This window comes from Micropterus salmoides, unplaced genomic scaffold (genome assembly GCF_014851395.1).
Source record: "Micropterus salmoides isolate LMB-PRFRI ecotype aquatic unplaced genomic scaffold, ASM1485139v1 Ms_hic_scaffold_8, whole genome shotgun sequence".
Lineage (NCBI taxonomy): Eukaryota > Metazoa > Chordata > Actinopteri > Centrarchiformes > Centrarchidae > Micropterus > Micropterus salmoides.
The window spans coordinates 12,649,641-12,668,714 of NW_024044570.1; the positions used below are offsets into that span (position 1 = coordinate 12,649,641).

A 19,074-nucleotide genomic window follows, 5' to 3' on the forward strand; every position below is an offset into this window, starting at 1 on the left:
GGGGGAAAAATCTCATGCTTATATCATCAGTCAACAAAAGTTTGTTTGGATGCATTGCTGTAGTTTTATTGATGGTATGGGTATGATTGAAGCAATTCAACCAGCACCAGAGGAAGGAGGGTACAAGTCTATTGGATGGACAGAATTTTCTTTCTAGCGTCAGAAGACCAGCCGATACACATGTACATCAGGCAACAGAAAGAAAAATGGTTAACCTTTATGATTTAAAGCTAAAGACAGACTTTAAAGAAATACTTAGTCGCTTTCTGATAGTTAAAGACTGATACCACCTTAATATTTGTTCCTTAAATGTAAGGCTACAGCCAGCAGTCTGTTAGCTTAGCAAAAAGACTGGAAAGGGGGTTTAACAGCTAGCCTGCTTCTGTAAAGTGGTAACAAAATCCACGTACTAGCACCTCTAATGTGCACCAATTAATGTTTCTCTTTTGTGCCAGACTATTTCTTGGTTGCCAGTTGCCAGGCAACCAGCCAAGAAAAAGTTTACACTTTTTTGTACAGATTAAACAAATGAAGAAGTGTTAATTAGTGATATTTAGATGTGTGGTTAAATGGATTTTGGTACCACTTGACAGTTGTTTCCACTTTTTGTGCTGAGCTAACTGGCTGTAGCTTCATATTGGTATCACACTTTTTATAGAATTCTCCAAAATAGTGAATAAGCGCATTTCCCCAGATTTGTCAAAACTTTTTACTTTAATTACAATGATTAGTGTCACAAGCAATCACACATAACTGTAACTAATTATTTCACCAGTACAGGAGGCAGTTCTAAAATATCCACATTATTCTTTATTCTTGTTTAACATAGGCTATGTTTCTGCCAAGAGCTCTGATGTAGAGTAGAAAAAGCAAGCAAGCGCACTGGTCAACACAATGTAACTTTCACGATCAACGTCAAGTCAGTGGTTTTGACCCCGTCTGTATTACACCGTAAAAAACATATTACATTCACACAGTGCACCATGGGCTTCCACTGTCCATTTAGATCAGTGTTAAAGCTGGAATGGGCTGGAATGGTATTAAACTGCACTGGAATCCAGAGGGAAGGCAGAATTTCACAGATCAGTCGCCTTCCCTTAAGTTTTTCTGTTCTGATTATTATTCGTATGTAAAAGCAAAGAACAAATGGCTTTTCAATGAGTACCCCACTGTGGTCTGCCGATGCACTACTGTAACATTTCACTTTATTTCTTTAGTACTACTGCTCAGTGTGGAGGTATTAATCTTTTGCAAAGGGACAGAGAGAATGCCAATATTTAATCATGCACAGCATCAGTCCTAGCATATTGGCTCTGAAAGCTTTTAATACGGCCAACTCTGATTAAACATCATATAGACACTCAGACAGGACATATAGGCTTTCAAGAAACTGAGCGCAAAACAATATTCAACCTGCTCAAGGAGGACCTCCCATACTGATCATCTTAAGACATGTTTTCTTACAGGTAGTAAAAATAATGTAAAATTACATTAATTCGGTTTAGTGGGAATGCTTAAGATAGTCGGGATGCCATGTCTGTGTAACCTTGTAGTGGCAAGAGTGCAGAAAGAACAAACATTTAATCACTTGCGCCAACTGTGTCCACTGCTTCAAGACACATGCTCACACATAACGAGCAATGCAGCAGGAACGGACATTATTTTAAACTATTTTAAATCACTGTCCTAACAGTCTAAGATCCTTCAAATTCCTCAATTAGTGCCTTCTGTAGCCATCAAGCGTTATTAAAAATGATCAACCTTGGAAGTGCAATTACTTTTTTGTACACGAATAAACAAGAAATAAATGTCAAAGTAGTTGCATAGGAGCCTTACATACAAGTTAGTGTAAAACAATGTTTTCTCCAAACACTTCAAACTTTGTAAACCTAGAAATGAATGTAAACCTAAACTGAAGCAAATTATTCACCACTTTCTGGTAGATAGCTGGGGATATTAGAAGACAATAAAACACAGCCAATACCTATGTGCTGTCCCTTTTGTCATAAGTACCACCCACAGTGGTGTAAAAAAAAAAAAAATAAAATCCAAAGACCCATGCAATTATCTGACTGTAGAAAAACAGATCAAATAGAACGCCCATGACATGTGCTTTTTGGTGCAGGCAACCGCCTGCTAACGTTTTTCATTACAGCAAAAAAAAAAATAGATGTAGTAACACAGGGTAAATGGACTAATATGGGTGTTACAGTACCATAGTTGGGGCTAGGGGGTCACGAGAACACCTTCGTCCAGGGAAAAAAAAAAATCTGACTTTAGCCCTGGTTGTTGTTGTTTTGTTTTTTTTCGTGTGTGTGTTGGGGGGGTGGTCCTAACTCGGACTAGGCCTCAGACTCCAGGTCTTCTTGTCCTGCTCCGTTGGTTGTGTCTCCCGTCTCAGGCTCCAGCAGCAGGAATTTGCCGTCGTTGGTTAGAGGCATGTTTTTCATCAGCTGGGCCAGTGCCTCTGGGTCCTTATTAAAAAACCCACAACAAAAAAAAAACAGTTGCTGAGTAAGAATTTATTATATTTTTTGTGTGTGTTTGAAATGTACCTACATTGTCACCTTTTATTGTTAGGGCTATAGGAGGTAAAATGTTGACCAACTCCCTCTAGTGGTTGTGTTCTTTCTGTTCTACTGTAAAAGCTACTGGGATTCAGCGTTATGAAAATATAAAACCTAAAAAAAATAAAATAAAATTTGAGCTTCACCAAATACAAATAATGTGCATCTGCAAGACTTAAATGACTTTGAAGGATCCAAATAAAATGAACAAAAACGGTAAATAAATATTGTGAGTGAGGTAAAATATAGTATGTATTTAAGTTTCTAGGTGAAAGCAAGTTTGAAAAGATGAGTTAAGTTTTCTTTTCAAAGCTATCTACAGGGAGTATGTGGGCTTATGAAAGTCCAAAAGATTTTATTTCTTTAAAAAGGCACTGTATACAAAGATAAAGGCCTGACTCGAATAAAGTGGCATCAACGACAGTAATACTGTAGTGTGGTCTTTACAGAAAATGTAATCAGTTTCTCTCTTATGGGGGAACATTACCATGAGAGGGGGATTATCACTTTTCCTTGCCACTAAAAACAGCTAATTTATTTAATTGTGTTTTACTTTGTCCTCTTGTTTATGCCTTTCAGCATTCAATAATTCATTCAATTTAACTGTTTTCCATTTTTTCGTGACCTTCCTACCTTCTTGGCTTCTGTAATGTCCTTCGCCAAGCTAATGGTGTAACATATCTGTGAATAAAAATAAAAGGAAAAACTTCAATATACATTTGTGCATCAGTTAACATGTTTCTCCTTGAAAAAAATCGCGTTTGGTGTATCAACCTTTTCGCCCTCCGTGTTGCTCTCAAAGACAAAGGCGCAAAATGAGGGCTCTCCTTCCTCATTTCCGTCACTCCAGTCTCTGCCCTCAACCACGAATCCCATGAGCCGCCCGTTCTCCTGGTGGGCTGCAAACTGACATACCTCTTCAAGCTGGAACTGAGAAATAAGGAATATTGAGAAACAATGTGATTAAGTTGAATAACATGACTGGACCTCTTAAATGCCTAATAAGGGACAAAAAAGGTTCTTGAGGAGATACTGAATCAATCATACTTACGCTTATTCTTGTAACTTGAGTCTGTGGGTCAATCAACCTATTGTGAAGACAAAATAGACTTTCACAGGAATATGAAAACAGCAGTAATACTTCAGCCTTGGCTTTAGATTTGTCAGCTTTTGTTAGCGAGCTCTTGTCTCTTTTTCAAATAGTCTTTAGTTACAGAGCAATGCAAGGTGAAGTGTCTTACAAATGTGAAAAACCCATAATGGGTTATACAACACCTCAACATCACATGTTTTTGTAGGATAACCTAATTGGCATACAAAAGAGTTTGTCGCAAATATTTATACTCCAGAGACTCCAGAAGGTTCTTGCTCCAATGTCTTTTCTCTTTGTCTTCAGGTAGAGAAATTACAAATTCACCTCAGGGGGCTTTACACTCTGTACAACACATAATACACCCCTTTATTCTGTTGTGTTGCTCAGTGTGAGGCTACAGGATTTCAAGACCATCAAAAAGTTTTTTATGTAATTTAATTACAAAGACACATTTGAATCAAAATTAAATTTATTTTTAATTAATAAAAAATTCTGTATTGGTGGGAAATTTCTGAATGCATCCCCATCTTTATATTCTGAGGTTCAATCAGTAGTTTTTGTCTGCCCTCAAAGGTAGTATTCATGTAACAGTTCATAAATTCTACCTGAGGCTACTGCTGGTGACCATGAGGTGAGACTCTGTAGTCCTGAATATGTTGTGGATGGCTCGGGCAGCAAGCACCTGCCTCATGGCCTCATAGATCACCTCCTGATTGTTGCCACAGCGCACTGCCATTGACCCCAGGAAGCGCACGGCGAATACCTGCTGCAGAAGGGAGTCTGCGGAAACATACAAACATCACCCATACACAAACACATCCGCAGCATGAACACTCAAGGACAGTGAATAAAATAAATTGTAAACTTAAGGTACGCAATCATGCACACAATGAGGTTGAGCTGGAGTCAAACAGTCTTTGACAGAGAGATAGTGGAACATTAAGTTGCACTTGGAAGAGGAAAATGGTTACCGTCACTTTCTGTTGAACATACATCGTCCGTTTCTCCAAATGGATTTGTGCGTCTGTCGGGGGAGCGCCAGCAAAAAAAAACAATTAATCCCCTACATTGAGTCATTATGAAGCTTTCAGATTCCTGGAAATGATATAACCACTATGAGGCCAACGTACAGGAAAGTAGCGTCATCACCCACCAGTACCTTGTTCCTGCCTGTCTCTCATAACCATGCACCCCCACAAACTTCCTGCCCCGGATGTTCCCTCACCTTCCCCCGGCCCTGTTCTGGTCCTGAAACTCGGAGGCTGGCAGCATGATGTCAAACTGAATGGGTGTCCCAGGGGCTATCAGGTCCTCTGGCTCTGGGGCAGCCCCTGTCTTCTGGGAACCGCTGCTGGTGGCGTGTATACCTCCTGGCTTAGCTCTTCAGGAATGAGACAGACAGAATGAAGGTAAGTTATATTAGGAATAAACCCAGAACATCCAAAACATTTACCACTCAACTTATAAAGGACATGTTTACATTTCTTGAGGTCTATCTCACAATACGCCTACAGAGTTTCTAATTTAATAGAATTGAATGAGTTTCTCTAGTCTACATTGGCCGCAAGGTCCCTTCTCTACAATGTAAGTGACGGGGACAAAATCTACAGTCCCGTAAAGAGAATGTTGTAATAAAAACTTAGCTACATTTTAAATTGCATTATGAAAGGTTCATTGTCTGGTTCTTGGCAGTGCCCAACTCAAACCAAAAAATGTGGAGAGGTGGAGCTGAGGTGGCCCATTCAAGCCTGTACCTGTGATGGCACTCACCAGTCACTAAAAGCAGCCCACCTTTAATTTTGCATAAGTTTAAGCCTTAATATAATTTAAACCAGTAATTTATATAAAAATTCACCTCTCGAACAGTTAATGAGGAAATTAGAGAGCAAACCTGTTTTTTTGTACCAGGCTGTAAATGTACACATTTATTTTTGCTTTACAGGAGGGCATTTTAGTGGCCATTTGATGAACTGCAAGATTTTGCCACTTCAGCCCCAGAGGTTGCTGCTTGCTTATCATTTCTAGCCAGTGATTATTAATTGCCTGGGCGAAATTACAACTGTTGCTTGCCTGTATTCTCAGCTCTAGCACACTAGCTAATTAAGCTAAACTTGGCTCAATGAGTAGGTTGAAAACTGGCTGACAAATGTTTCCAACTGAAATGGTTTGAAACAGGAATCCCATATAAGTGGTCTTACCAGCCAACTATTGCTATCTTACATGTGCACATGATTGCCAGCTAATGCTAATAGATAACTTAGTTGTCTTTACTGTAACCCCACAAAATAATGTAGTGTGAAAATGTTAATGGATCTTGGAAGTAATGTTGGTTTAGCATTAGTTTACTACCAGTATAAGATAATAAGCCGGATATGCTAACATGAGTAGCTTATGTATGACACACACACACACACACACACACACACACACACACACACACACACAAACTTTAATCCTTTCCTTGGACTTTTGCTTGTGTGTTTGTGGTTTTAAAAAACAACCATCCAAACTTTTTCCCTCATTTTATCTCATTGACTGTAAAAACCCTTCTACATGCTAAGCTCTAACTTTATACACCAAGAACAAATACATGCAGAGGAAGATGTCACTTTTACAGTGTCACGGCACAGACACAATGATTAACTAGTATTTCACAATAAATTCATTACCCAACAAAGAACAAAAAGAATGCAACATATATAGTTTTAAAAAATATGTTGCAGCAAAATGCAAACTTCTTTCCTCTATAAAAGCATTTCATTTTAAAATTGATGCAGTATGTAGTGTTATGAATAAACCCTTACACAAGGACCATGCCTGACCTGTCAGGGTTGGGCGAGCCTTCAGGTCTCTTCTCAAAACTGGTGATGGGTGTGACTGCCTGGATGGCAGTTTGGTTCAGACGGATGGCAACAGCCTAATAAGAAACAGGGACATTGCAGCATCACTGTATCAGCAGGTGAGCCATTTATAAATAAGACCTGAACAGTGTATAAAAATATGCTTATATATATATATATATATATATATATATATATATATATATATATATATATATATATATATATATATTTTATATATACACACACACACACACCAATTCTCTACATTATCTCAACCTAATCATTGCTCTGGGTGCCATAAGTAGGGTCTATTCACCAGCAGTAATTGTTAAAAAATAGCTTACGTTTTCCTAGGTTTTTTTCCCCAGGTAAAGAAAATGACTGAAGGTCTCAGGTCCAAAATTAGTCTTTCTAGCCATTTCTGGGCCCAGGTGTATATTATTGATGCAGGATTTGGGAGGAAGAATTTTCCTTTTGCTACATAAAGCAAGTACTAGCAACTTAAACTATCAGTGTTCATAGACATGCCATAACATGAAAAAAACAAACAAAAAAAAAACATTATTGACAAAGTAATCCTTGGACACAATCATTTAAGATGGATTGTAAATAAAAAAAAGTTTAATTGAAAACAATGATTATGTTAATTTAAATTTCAAAAAAGAAACTGTGATATATGATAGAGGATGTTATAAGTCACAGATTTATAGGAAGTTTCTTCTCTACACAATGCTCGATTCCTTTTTAAATAAAACAATAAACACAGATCACAAAGAGAAGAAATGAGAAGATGGAGTGGCCACAGAATACAGATCACCAACTCGACATTTAAACTACCAAGTCATTATCATGCAGGGAAAATAAATGAGTGAAAGAAAGAGTCATTTCAGACACAGCTATAGTCTGTTTGTCTCTGGAGAATTTGAAAAATAAACATTTTCACTGAGAGCCAACCCTCCTGTAAACATGCAGGATTGTGCAAATGAAAAAGCAGTAAAGGCAACAACATCTGTGAGAGACTTCAGAGAGACAGTGCTGGAACAACACCATTACATTTTATGTCTCCATAACAGAGAATAGATTCCGCATTTTATTTGATTCTAATTAAAGTGGTGGAACAACAAATATATGTCTCACTGCCTGATCAAATACCAAGAGTGATGTTCTAATCTATAAAGATCAATGAAATGCTTCTGATTAAGAGTCAGAATTTTGTTACATCTGACATTTGGTTTAGTAAGTGTCTTTTTTTATTTTTTTTTATTCAGTGTGTGTGTGATGCAGTGTGTGCATATGAAACTGTGTGGGAGTGTGTGTTACCTCTGGGTTGTCAGTCAGGTAGATCTGTCTGGAGATGTTGTTCACAGTGCAAATCCACTGAGAAAGAAACACAGAGATTTACATTAGGACTTCCTATAGCTCAGATGCGAGTCGCCTGAAATCACTTGACTGATACCAGCTGTGACAGGCCAGTCAGACGTGTCCAAGCACAAAAACAAATATGAAAACCACACAAATGGGTCTCGACAGCTACTCCGTTGTTCTGTGACTGACATCACCAAATGTCTTTGGGATGAAGATGTAAAACAATAAGATCAAACACAGCTGTTTCAATAGACTCTTTCACACTTACTTCTTCATATTCCCTTTTGCTCTCAGCTTGTAGGATCATTGACCTGGAGGCATCAGTGACAATGAAGAAAATTAAAATACATCCAAATCTCATACACAATGGTGTCATTGTTGGATATGTAGAAAAGTGAACATATACGTTTTGCCTGAGGGGGAGGTTATCTGAAAACAGTAGCGTCTGTCCTCACACTCCACAGCCATAACCGAGCTGTTATCCAGGTCCAGCACCATGCCCCCCGCCACCGCCCCCCGCGGCTGACACATGAGGTTCCCTCCCTGGGTGAAGAAGTAGAGTCGGTCCCAAGCTGTGGTCACTAGGCCTGTTTTACTGGAGCACAGAAAAGACAGGGCAGAAAGAGTGGATAAAGGTCGGCACTAAACTATTCACTTATGTATCATGATTCTTTTTAACGATTTTTGATGGTTAATGAATGATTAATGAATCATATTATTAATGATTAATTAATAGCCATATTATTATTAATTATCATTAAATCAATGATGCTGCTGAAATAACACTAAAACAGTCTCTAGAAGTGTATGATTCAACTTGTCCCCCATGGTGTTAAAAATGCAAACAGAACTCACTATAAATCGTAATATCGAATCAGTACCAAAGTATCGGGATAGTACTGAATCAGTCAACACAATACCTTGAAGTAATCATTCATGAAAACTTTAACTGGAAATTTGGAATATTTTTCCTATATTTTTCACAATAAAAAAATACATAGAAATTATTTTTAATGTGTAAATGCTTGAGATGTCCTCAATCCCTTTTTGTTTGTCATTCTATTTTCAGTGCTCATTGCAGAGGATCTGTATCCACTCAGTTTCAAAACAAAGCAACGTGCATATGACTCATTTGAATTGCGCATCTGCAAGCCTTCCTCTTGTACATTCTGTTTAAAAAATATTCCCAAATAAATTTCCTTTGATTAATATCGAAGTGTGTGGCTCATGCTGCCGTGGGTGACTCAGACCCTTGATATTGAGAAACGATTCAAAATAGCAAATGTTCTCTGGCTCCATTTGACAAGCGTTTGAGGCTGCTGGCAGTGTGTGTCATTAAACAGAATGGCATTCTGTGGAAACCTTTTCTCTGGTGTCACAGACATTTGTCAAAGACTTTGGATGTATATGAGGGAGAGACAGAGTTTGACAGCTCTGACATTTCACTAAATCACATTGCGGGCTACGCTACAGTACTACCCCCTGAAGCCACTATGCTAAGTTTCCCTTCTCATACATCCACTCTGCAATAAGCTGACAGCGCACAGTGTCAACATGTTACCTGACCTACCGTCTGCTGTGACAGACTTATTGTTTACTGTGTTCATGAGTATTTTGAGCAACTTCAGCAAGAGAAGCAAAAATCCTTTCTGTGTTGTGTTTGGTTATTCAGACAGTCAGGACCTATCCACTTTATATTGATCGCAACATCTATCGCACTAGAATTAATTCCCTAACAAAACACTGAAATGTCACATATATAAAATGAAGACAGATTAAAAGCTTGATCCTCAGCTGTTCAATTCGCCTCGCCCTCCCCCAAAGACACTCCTTCACATATCGACTATCGCTATGTGAATAGGAAGTGTCACTGGGTAATAGATAGGGCCATAATGACACTAATTAATCTTACTTCCTAATGTTGAGGTAGCCAGCCTTCTGGATAAGCGTGCGATTGACAGGCTCAGTGTCCTTATCTGGCATATAGACAGTGTCCTCCACAGACAGAAGCTCCCTCTGGGACCCACGCATGGCCTCTGCCTCCACATCCAGCTGGGCCTGGATACTAGACAGGAAGAATGTTTTAGTACAGACAAATTCCATCAAAACTGACTTTCAGAAATTTGGATTTTTCTACAAATTGAGCATGAAAATACAGGATTTTTAGATTTGATTGCTTAAGATTATTATGATGAAGTATTATTCTGTAAACAGTTGCATTCCCTGAAAAGGTTGACCAAAACTATGTTATATTTGTGTACAATTCTTCAAATAAAATATTCTGTTTAGGATCATACACAAAAAGCCACAGTACTTTATATTGTTTGTACCAAAGCTATGGTTCATCACATGCACTTAACACATGAAAATGAATGATAATGACATAGTCTTCACTTTTGCGTCATGCTGGACACAGAGGAGAGAAAGTTGTCCATCTTCTTTGACACCAGCTCAACACCTTTCTTGAAGAAGCTGATCTGAGAGATTGGAAATAATAATGAGCAATTTATCTTGTATTTTGTTTATTTTCACAGTTGCACTTTTATGCAATAGAAATTTGTAACATCAGACAAAAATCACTTGGTCACATGTAGGGCTGCAACTAGCGATTACTTTCATTACTAATTAATCAGCCTTTTACTTTCTCGATTCAAAGTAGTATAATTTTCCACAGATGATGTATCAAACAGCTTGTTTTATTTGGTCAACAGTCCAAAACCCAAAGATATTTAGTCATCAATCATATATGAAAATGAAAAACATCAAATCCTCAGATTTGAAAAGCTGGAACCACAGAATGTTATAGGTATTTTTGCTTGAGAAAACTAAACTAAAAATAAAACGATAAACCTATTATGAAACTAGTTAATTCATTTTTCTCTCGATCAACTAATGGATTAATCGACACAGATAAAATGTTTTGACATTTATATTGCCTTGACACATTACACTAATAAATGTCCTTTGTAAACTAAATCACATCCAGTGAAGGAAATCACATCTCATATGTAAATACTGAATTTCAATACTGATAGGAAAATGAGTTCCAGTTTGTCAGCCAACAGCTGCTCAGTACCTGTGCCTGTGTGTAGCCTAGCATAGGTTCGAGCATTGCTATTCTCTTGCGATACTGCAGGGCATTGAGGGCGCAGTAATACTGCAGGGAGGCCTGGTGCTGCTTCCTTCTAGTGTAGGCCACCTCTTTCACCAAGTCTGACTTTAGCTGCCCAGACAGTAGAGAGAGTTAAGCATACAACAGTATGTATGTATGTATGTATGTATGTATGTACAGTGCCTTGCGAAAGTATTCGGCCCCCTTGAACTTTTCGACCTTTTTGCCACATTTCAAGTGGAACGAAATTTATTGGATATTTCAAACCTTTTTAACAAATAAAAAAAATGAAAAATTGGGCGTGCAAAATTATTCAGCCCCTTTACTTTACAAAATCTACACTGGAATGGTTCACAAATAAACATATCCAGGTGTTAGAATGGCCAAGTCAAAGTCCAGACCTGAATCCAATCGAGAATCTGTGGAAAGAACTGAAAACTGCTGTTCACAAAAGCTCTCCATCCAACCTCACTGAGCTCGAGCTGTTTTGCAAGGAGGAATGGGCAAAACGTTTATGGGCAAAACTGATATAGACGTACCCCAAGCGACTTACAGCTGTAATCGCAGCAAAAGGTGGCGCTACAAAGTATTAACTTAAGGGGGCTGAATAATTTTGCACGCCCAATTTTTCAGTTTTTTATTTGTTAAAAAAGTTTGAAATATCCAATAAATTTCATTCCACTTCATGATTGTGTCCCACTTGTTGTTGGTTCTTCACAAATTACAAATTACAGTTTTATATCTTTATGTTTGAAGCCTGCAATGTGGCAAAAGGTCGAAAAGTTCAAGGGGGCCGAATACTTTCGCAAGGCACTGTATGTACATGTACACACACGTACGTACACACACACGTACACACACACACGTGTACGTACACACACACACACACGTACGCACACACACACACGTACGCACACACACACACCCACCAAGCTCTGTACACACTCATACATATGCAAACATGTCGTACTCTCACTCTCATACAAATAAGCAACACACTCGCATTATCTGTGCAAATAGAGGAATCTTGTCTTTGCAGCCATTATAGTGCATGGTGCTGTTACAGTCTTACCACAACAGTGGGGCCTGGCAGCAAAGAAATGATTAATTCCATCTATTTGTATTTCACATGACAATAAAACACTCCCACTGCATTACCATTACTGCACTGTAAAACCTTTTAACAGCTCGTAACCAATGGGGACAACGCTCCATCAGTGAAGCTGAGAAAGTACTTCCCAGTCATTCTACCTTTTCATTCTCCTTCTTCTTGGGCAATCGGCTGTATTTGACCATAGCTGCCTCGTGCTCTGCAGGAGAGGCGGGAAAGGACATGAGGATCAGATGGTAACTGCAAGCTGTAAATTGTTTTCCGAAATAGGTTAGGATTTGTACTCACCATCAGTGGCGATCCCAAATATTTCCTTCAGTGTGCTTATCTCTGAAACATTCAATATAGAGAACATTTTGTTAGGAAATCTAAAATGGCTTCATATCTTTTAAAAAATGCATTATTTCTTGAAGTTGATAACTCAAGGTGTTGGTTAACAAAATGATTGTACAAACGGTTTTCTGTTCAGGTTTTTTTTAGAATTAATGATGAATGTCACATGTAGTTTGGTTTTGAAATGCATGTTTTGTTTTAAGTTTTTGATATTTAAAAGAACAAGATCTTGGCTTTAATATTCTATCAACACTATACTATAACACTATTACAGAGAACAAATGCATTATCTGTAATAAAATGGAGCCATTCCCTCTCTCCTCAACTTTAATAAAAGCATAAAAAATATACTTAAAAACATAAAAATGTATCATGAGAAAAGGTTTTTTTTATATATCTGTGTGTGTGTGTGTGTCTCTACCTGTGAGATCTTTCTCTCGAAACTGGATCAAGGGGAAGACCATGCTGTCGGCCATCTGGTTGGCTAGCTCAGAGTGGAGCGAGTTCAGCTGGACCACACAAAACAGATTACACAAAAAATATCAAGCACTGCACAAGGACACAAACAGAAAACATACCCTTGCCAAACATCTTGAGGGATTTAAATTTAATTTAATATATACAGTGACATTTGCAGCCAGTTATTGCTGCAACAATCTGGGATGTAACATTTTCAGTGAAGAGGGTGCATAACTCCAGACAATGCTTATGCTACATCATAAAAAGACCATATTGTGGAGTACATTTCGTAATGAGACTGAGAAAACCTGCTGTTTACTCCTTGGACATTGGAAACAGGACCATATTATCTCACGCACGCACACACACGCGCACACACACACACACACACACACACACACACGCACAGTTCTCTATGCTTATCCACAAGCTACACTCAACACAAAATCTAACAAGCTGACATCCAGTTTAATCTGAAAGATTTAGCAAGTGCTAAAGTTCACAGGATTAGGTGCAGTAGTCGCCCTAATTCTCACCATGAAATCAGTTCTCCTCTGCAAAGGATGAGGTAAAGGTCAAGCAAACAATTAGCCTGTGTCCTCTGAGCATACGTGTGTGTCCTGAATCTTGCTGAGTGCTGACTAGGCAGGCTTGTGGACCCCAATTGCTAACAGTGGAAGGCCCATCTATTTTGTCTATATACCTGAGCCTACGCACCCCTTGTTTATCCATCCATCCACCGCTGCCATCCTCTAGACAGTCATCCATCCGTTGCGATAGGCATCACATCCACTTCACCGTTCCCCTCCTAGCATCGGTATACTATCTGTTCTGGTCTTACTGGGAGGATAATGCTCAGCTCTTTTCATTGAGGTCATTTCCACCAGCGTGCGAGGGGGAGCGCTAGTTACTGACTGTGCAGTAGTTTATCATCCCTTTCTTCTGCTGTAAGTGCGCGCGCACACACGCACACACACACACACACACACAAATATACAGACATAAAACAACACAGGCCTTACCTCCCCTACAGTTTTGGCAAAGTTCTGCAGTGTGGCGATTACCTCTTCATCACCTTTTCCAAGGGCAAAATTCTAGACAGAAGAAGGGAGGGGGAACACATTTTAAACCACAAAACCGCATAATCTAGCAAGATTTAGCCGAAAGTATGGGCTAAAGAGGTAAAAAATAGCCTGTTCTGCCAGCATTTCCGGCACATCACTTCCATGGAACAAAGCCAAAGCTGCTAATAATCACCATACTAAGATGCAGAGTTTCAAGCCTTGTTCGAAGGAACTAAAAAGTGCATCCATTACATGACAGTACAGATTGTTTTTCTATCCAACATGCACTCTGCTATCCAACAAAGTCAGCCGATCCACTTATTTATTCCCCCCCAGCATGATTTAATAGACCAGCTGTGTTGACTTCAGCAACAGTTTTATTTTTTAGTTCTTGTTAGCCACATAAAACGAGTCCCCATGATAGATTACCAACAGAGAGGCACTCCTACTTCAAGGTTCTTTCAAAAGATGAGGTGTGGCAGACACATACAAACTCACGCATGGAAAGAAAGTTCAGATAAAAATGAGATTCAGAACATCGGTTTGACTCTCTCTATTTTGATGCAGCCATACATATAGTTGTTATTGTACATTACCAGAGTTACTTCAATTACTTCACCTACACTAGCCATGATAAAGAAGCCACGTGGGCTTAAGTCACAAAGGTTTGGTTTGACTAGGGAGAACTAAATTATATATGAAATCATGGCTAAAATCAACCCAATCATGTACTCATCGTTGTATTGTGAATATGAAATGTCTTGTAATTTTGTTCTACTAAATTCTTAATTTTCTTAACAGAGATGTTGTTTTCTGTTTCCTGCTCTGGGGCTACAGATTTAAAGATTAAAGATACAGATTTAAAGAGCTCTGAGATAGCTGTTGTTGTGATTTGGCGCTATATAAATAAAACTGAATTGAATTAGCTTATAGCTAACTCTGGTACAGCTTAGAAGTTGTGCACTGTCCCTGTCAAATAAACAAAGACATAAATCTATATATTTATCAAAGTATGATACAATAAATTAAAATTAAATTTATTTAAATTAAAATTGTACTTTCCCTATTAATGGTATTCTAACAAAATGTTCTTAACAGAGATGTTGTTCTCTTTTTCCTGCTCAGGGGCTACAGATGTAAATTAGCTTTTCATATTAATGGTAGTAAAACAAAAAAATAGAGATGCTGTGTAAACCTCTAAGCTCAGTAGCACTGACCCTAATAATTTTTCATAATGCCAGATATTGTTTTATTGGTATCTTTACTACAAAACACACTGTGCTTTGCTCTTGTTAAAGAAGAATATTAACTGTAAATATAAATATTAACCAAAAAAAACACACATTGGTAGTAAATGTTTTCAACCCTGGGCAGTGTCTGCAGGTATTTACTTAAGGCTGCATACAGCCCCAACAAAAGGGCAGCCTGTATGTAGCCTGTGAGGCCAACTCAGGGAAAACAAAATGCAGAAAAACACTTGAAGTACCACGAGCTTGTGCTCCTTATGCTCATTGCTTTAAGGACATGGTAATAACTAAAGGCGACTCTGACAAGCTATCTAACTATCCTCTTCTCTTATCTGGACTATGGTGGCTGGGCAGTCAGACAACACTGTTCAGAGACTGCACTAAAAAGAATCAACCCGAGACAATTAAAGTGAGGGAGACATGACCCCCATACCTTATTAATGGTACCATACTTACTTTCTTCTCATATTGCAGAAGCTGCTGTGAGAGCTGTTCTGTGGCCAACCCCATCTCACTCTGTAAGGGGCAGGTAGAGGGGAAAAGCAAAGTTAACAGACTAGATTAATAGAGAATTGTATGTAGCTTCTACAGTTGTCATTCTTTCTTCAGCCCTTGAAGGGATGAAAGAAAGTGAATGGGCAACAGGTGAATCAGGGTTCAAATGAAGATTCCTTTGAAAAAGCACAAGGTGACAGGTCACATAAATGCCAACTCTAACAGTGGACTAGTATTGGTTCAGAAAAGGTCTAAGGCCATGTTTGTTTTCAGGAGAAAAATGAAGCATTTATTGTGACTACAACAAGTGCACAATGAGCAATCATCGTCAACAGAGAACAAAGTACAGCCTTCAGTGCATAATGTTTCATTCCTCATTTTGAGGCAAATCAAAAAATTGCGCTATTGTAGTTCAACAATGCAAACATTCAACCCCAAATCATCTTTAGGCAAATAAAATTGTAAAAAAACATTTTCCTCATTTTATCATGTTTGAACACATGTGGCTGTTTCACAGAGCCACATACAGCTAAGGGAACAGGGAGTCTGCATGTGTGTGTCTGTTTGTGTGTTGTTTAGTACCTGGGCTCCAAACACACGCTGCAACGATTGTAGCAGCTGGTTGGTATAGTCTGTAAGCATGCCAGCATCTTCCTCAAACACACTGAGCAAGGAGCGTGTCTGTGAGACAGAACATTTACACACTCTTTTGATCCATATGACAAAGGGATGAACAGACTGGATGATTGTTAGATCATTGTAAACAGCGCTGAAACAATTTGTCCATTAATCTACAACAGCAACAAAAATCACTATTAAAGAATATGTTCATATTTTTTAAAGTCTTAAAAAATAGTCAGGTGCCCATATGAACATTCAAACAGTTTTATTGGCTCATAAGAGATATCCTCTTACTTACATCAATGTAAGTGATAGGGGACAAAATCCGGTCCTTGTTCTGCATACAAAAAAGTAGTTTATTTGAGGCTTCAGCAAGACAAATTAAGCGGATATCTTCCAAAGTGCCAGCAATTTTAGTACAAAATATCAAGGACACACTATCAAGCACAGAGGGAGGACTGTGGATTTTGTCTCCCATCACTTACACTGGAAGCGCATTACAGTATACTGAACACTAGTGTTGTAGTACACAAGACCGGTCTTGGTCTCAAGACCAGTCTGAAGACCACTTTTTGATGGTCTTTGTCTCATCTTGGGCTCGACCGCATTTGTACTTGGTCTTGTCTCGGACAATGAGGATTCGGGATCAGTCAAGACCATAACTTTTGGAATATCAATAAATTGCTTTTGCATTGTCTGATTTATTTGTTAACATCCTAACTTTGATTGGATGAAAAACATATTGCTTCAAATGCAACAAATAACCCTAATGTGTTGTTAATGTTAATGACTGTCACCCCTCCCTGCGATGGTAAGATGGAAAAAAAGTGTTGAATAAAGATGCTTACGTTGATTTCAGCTCTTAGTGTTTGTATGTGGGTGTTTTAATGGGAATGTGGATCTTTCAGATCAATTTGAGAAGTACCTATGATCTCGTTCTCGTTTTTATTGTGTGTCATGTAATGTGGGGAACTGGTCTTGGTCTTGACTCGGTCTTGATAAACACTGATCTTGACTCGGTCGGTCTGGGCAGTCTTGACTACAACACTACTGAACACTACACTCATTTAGTACCCAAGTTAAAAAGAAACAAACCCAATTTGAATCAGGTTTGGTGGAAACCAGTAATTCATAAAATAGCTGTATAAGATCATTGTAGTAAAGTGTAAAGAGAACAAAAGACACTGAGTAAAAGAGAGGTGAGTGTAGCTGCAGTATGCAGAGGCATGTTGAAGAGCTGCTTGGAAGTGAAACTAAAGGCATCATAATTTTACTTCAGGCTGGCTATGCAAACTGAGAATATCCTGTCTGGGTGAAGAGCTGCTTGGAAGTGAAACTAAAGGCATTATAATTTTACTTCAGGCTGGCTATGCAAACTGAGAATATCCTGTCTGGGTGCAGCTGTTTCTTCCATAAACAGGTGCAGCAAGGCAGGGCAGATGCAGCAGAGAGGAACACACCCATAGGTTAAAGTCTGATTACAGTTCACTTCTGTTGACTTTAGCCACAGAAGGATTGAGAGACATTTCACACCAAAATGAAATCATCTAGATTATTGTCTGCCTTGACTGTGTTTCATTTTACTGTAGAAATACACCACTCCTGTTTCCTGTTAGGTAGAAATGGCATTTAGAAGGCCAAAAGGAGAAAGGAAAGAAATGACCCTCTAGCACGGGTTGCACTTAAAGCAGAACCATCAAAGGGGGCATCCCTGTTTGGCAAAAGAGTGCTGCAACAGAGCAGGAAATACAGGCTACATTAGATGTGAATAATAGCAATCCTGTATTTCGCTTCACCATCACTAATATCCTTGCATGAGGCCTAGGACTTTCATTTTGCATTTCAGACCTTTAAGCATCAAACAACATAGCATAGTCATCAACAGCATGACTGCTGACAGCTACCATTGCTGCCCTGTTGCAGACTATTGACTAATTCCAGGGAAGTCCGATAATGGAAACCCCTCCCACATCATGTGAATCAGGCCCAGTTAGGCTCCAAAATCGGGTCTAGCCCCAAATCAAACTTCATACGACACTGGCAAATAAAAATATTGCAGGAGATTGGTTCTGGTTGAGTTATGGTCGTGACATCTTTCTTCCATATAGGTATGGGTCTGGATGTATGTTAAGAGCCCTGTGACGAACGGTATCCTAGTAAATACACCACAGACACACAAATGCCCATAATTATGACTAGCTGTATAAACTAAAACATTGTTTACAGCGGGAGGGCACAGCCACTCCAGGCAGAGGCTTACATTCCCATGACAATGTGTCAATTGGAAGCTGTCATCGACCAGTAGAAACAGCCTACAACGGGAGCAAGATAATGTCTGGGCTAGTAAGCTAACTTCAGCGCTAGTAACGTCTTTTTATGTGACAGCTGTGTCTTTAAACGTGATAAACCCCCCACACAGGCCTACCTGAGGACTGTCCTGTAAAGCGTCCTCAAGGAGCAGTTTGTGATGTACGGCCGGCATCTTGTTAGCGGTGGAAGAGAAAGAATGGAAGCTTGAATTATTTAGAGCATGGACTCGATTTCCCAGAAGTCTATGCGCAGGTGAGAGGAACACGTAGGAGCTGGAGGCGGGCCCAAGTCTGATCTCATTCACAGCTGTGAAGAGCAGCTAGCGACCAGTAAACAGCTAAACTTTACCTATAAACTATGTTTTAGTAAGGGTTTATATTCCATTTACTTCTGCTCTGAAGATGATATGATTGGGTTTATAGCAAAACTTCGGTGGGTAGGTAGCAGCTGACTA

The 19,074-nt window shown here is 38.9% G+C and overlaps 1 protein-coding gene across 1 annotated transcript; it reads right to left on the minus strand.

Annotated features, from left to right (window-relative positions):
- Positions 1–40: 40 nt before the first annotated feature.
- On the minus strand, positions 41–19,074 carry appl2 (adaptor protein, phosphotyrosine interaction, PH domain and leucine zipper containing 2). Its single transcript, XM_038705190.1, has 21 exons — positions 18,736–19,074; positions 16,272–16,370; positions 15,651–15,710; positions 13,906–13,977; positions 12,846–12,933; positions 12,380–12,421; positions 12,232–12,290; positions 10,945–11,091; positions 10,263–10,345; positions 9,781–9,933; positions 8,275–8,463; positions 8,137–8,179; positions 7,824–7,880; positions 6,483–6,577; positions 4,886–5,041; positions 4,632–4,684; positions 4,266–4,440; positions 3,619–3,655; positions 3,342–3,497; positions 3,201–3,248; positions 41–2,474 (listed from the first exon to the last, which is right to left on the minus strand). The coding sequence occupies exons 1-21, from the start codon at positions 18,790–18,792 to the stop codon at positions 2,343–2,345; spliced, it is 2,001 nt and encodes a 666-aa protein (XP_038561118.1). The 5' UTR covers positions 18,793–19,074; the 3' UTR covers positions 41–2,342.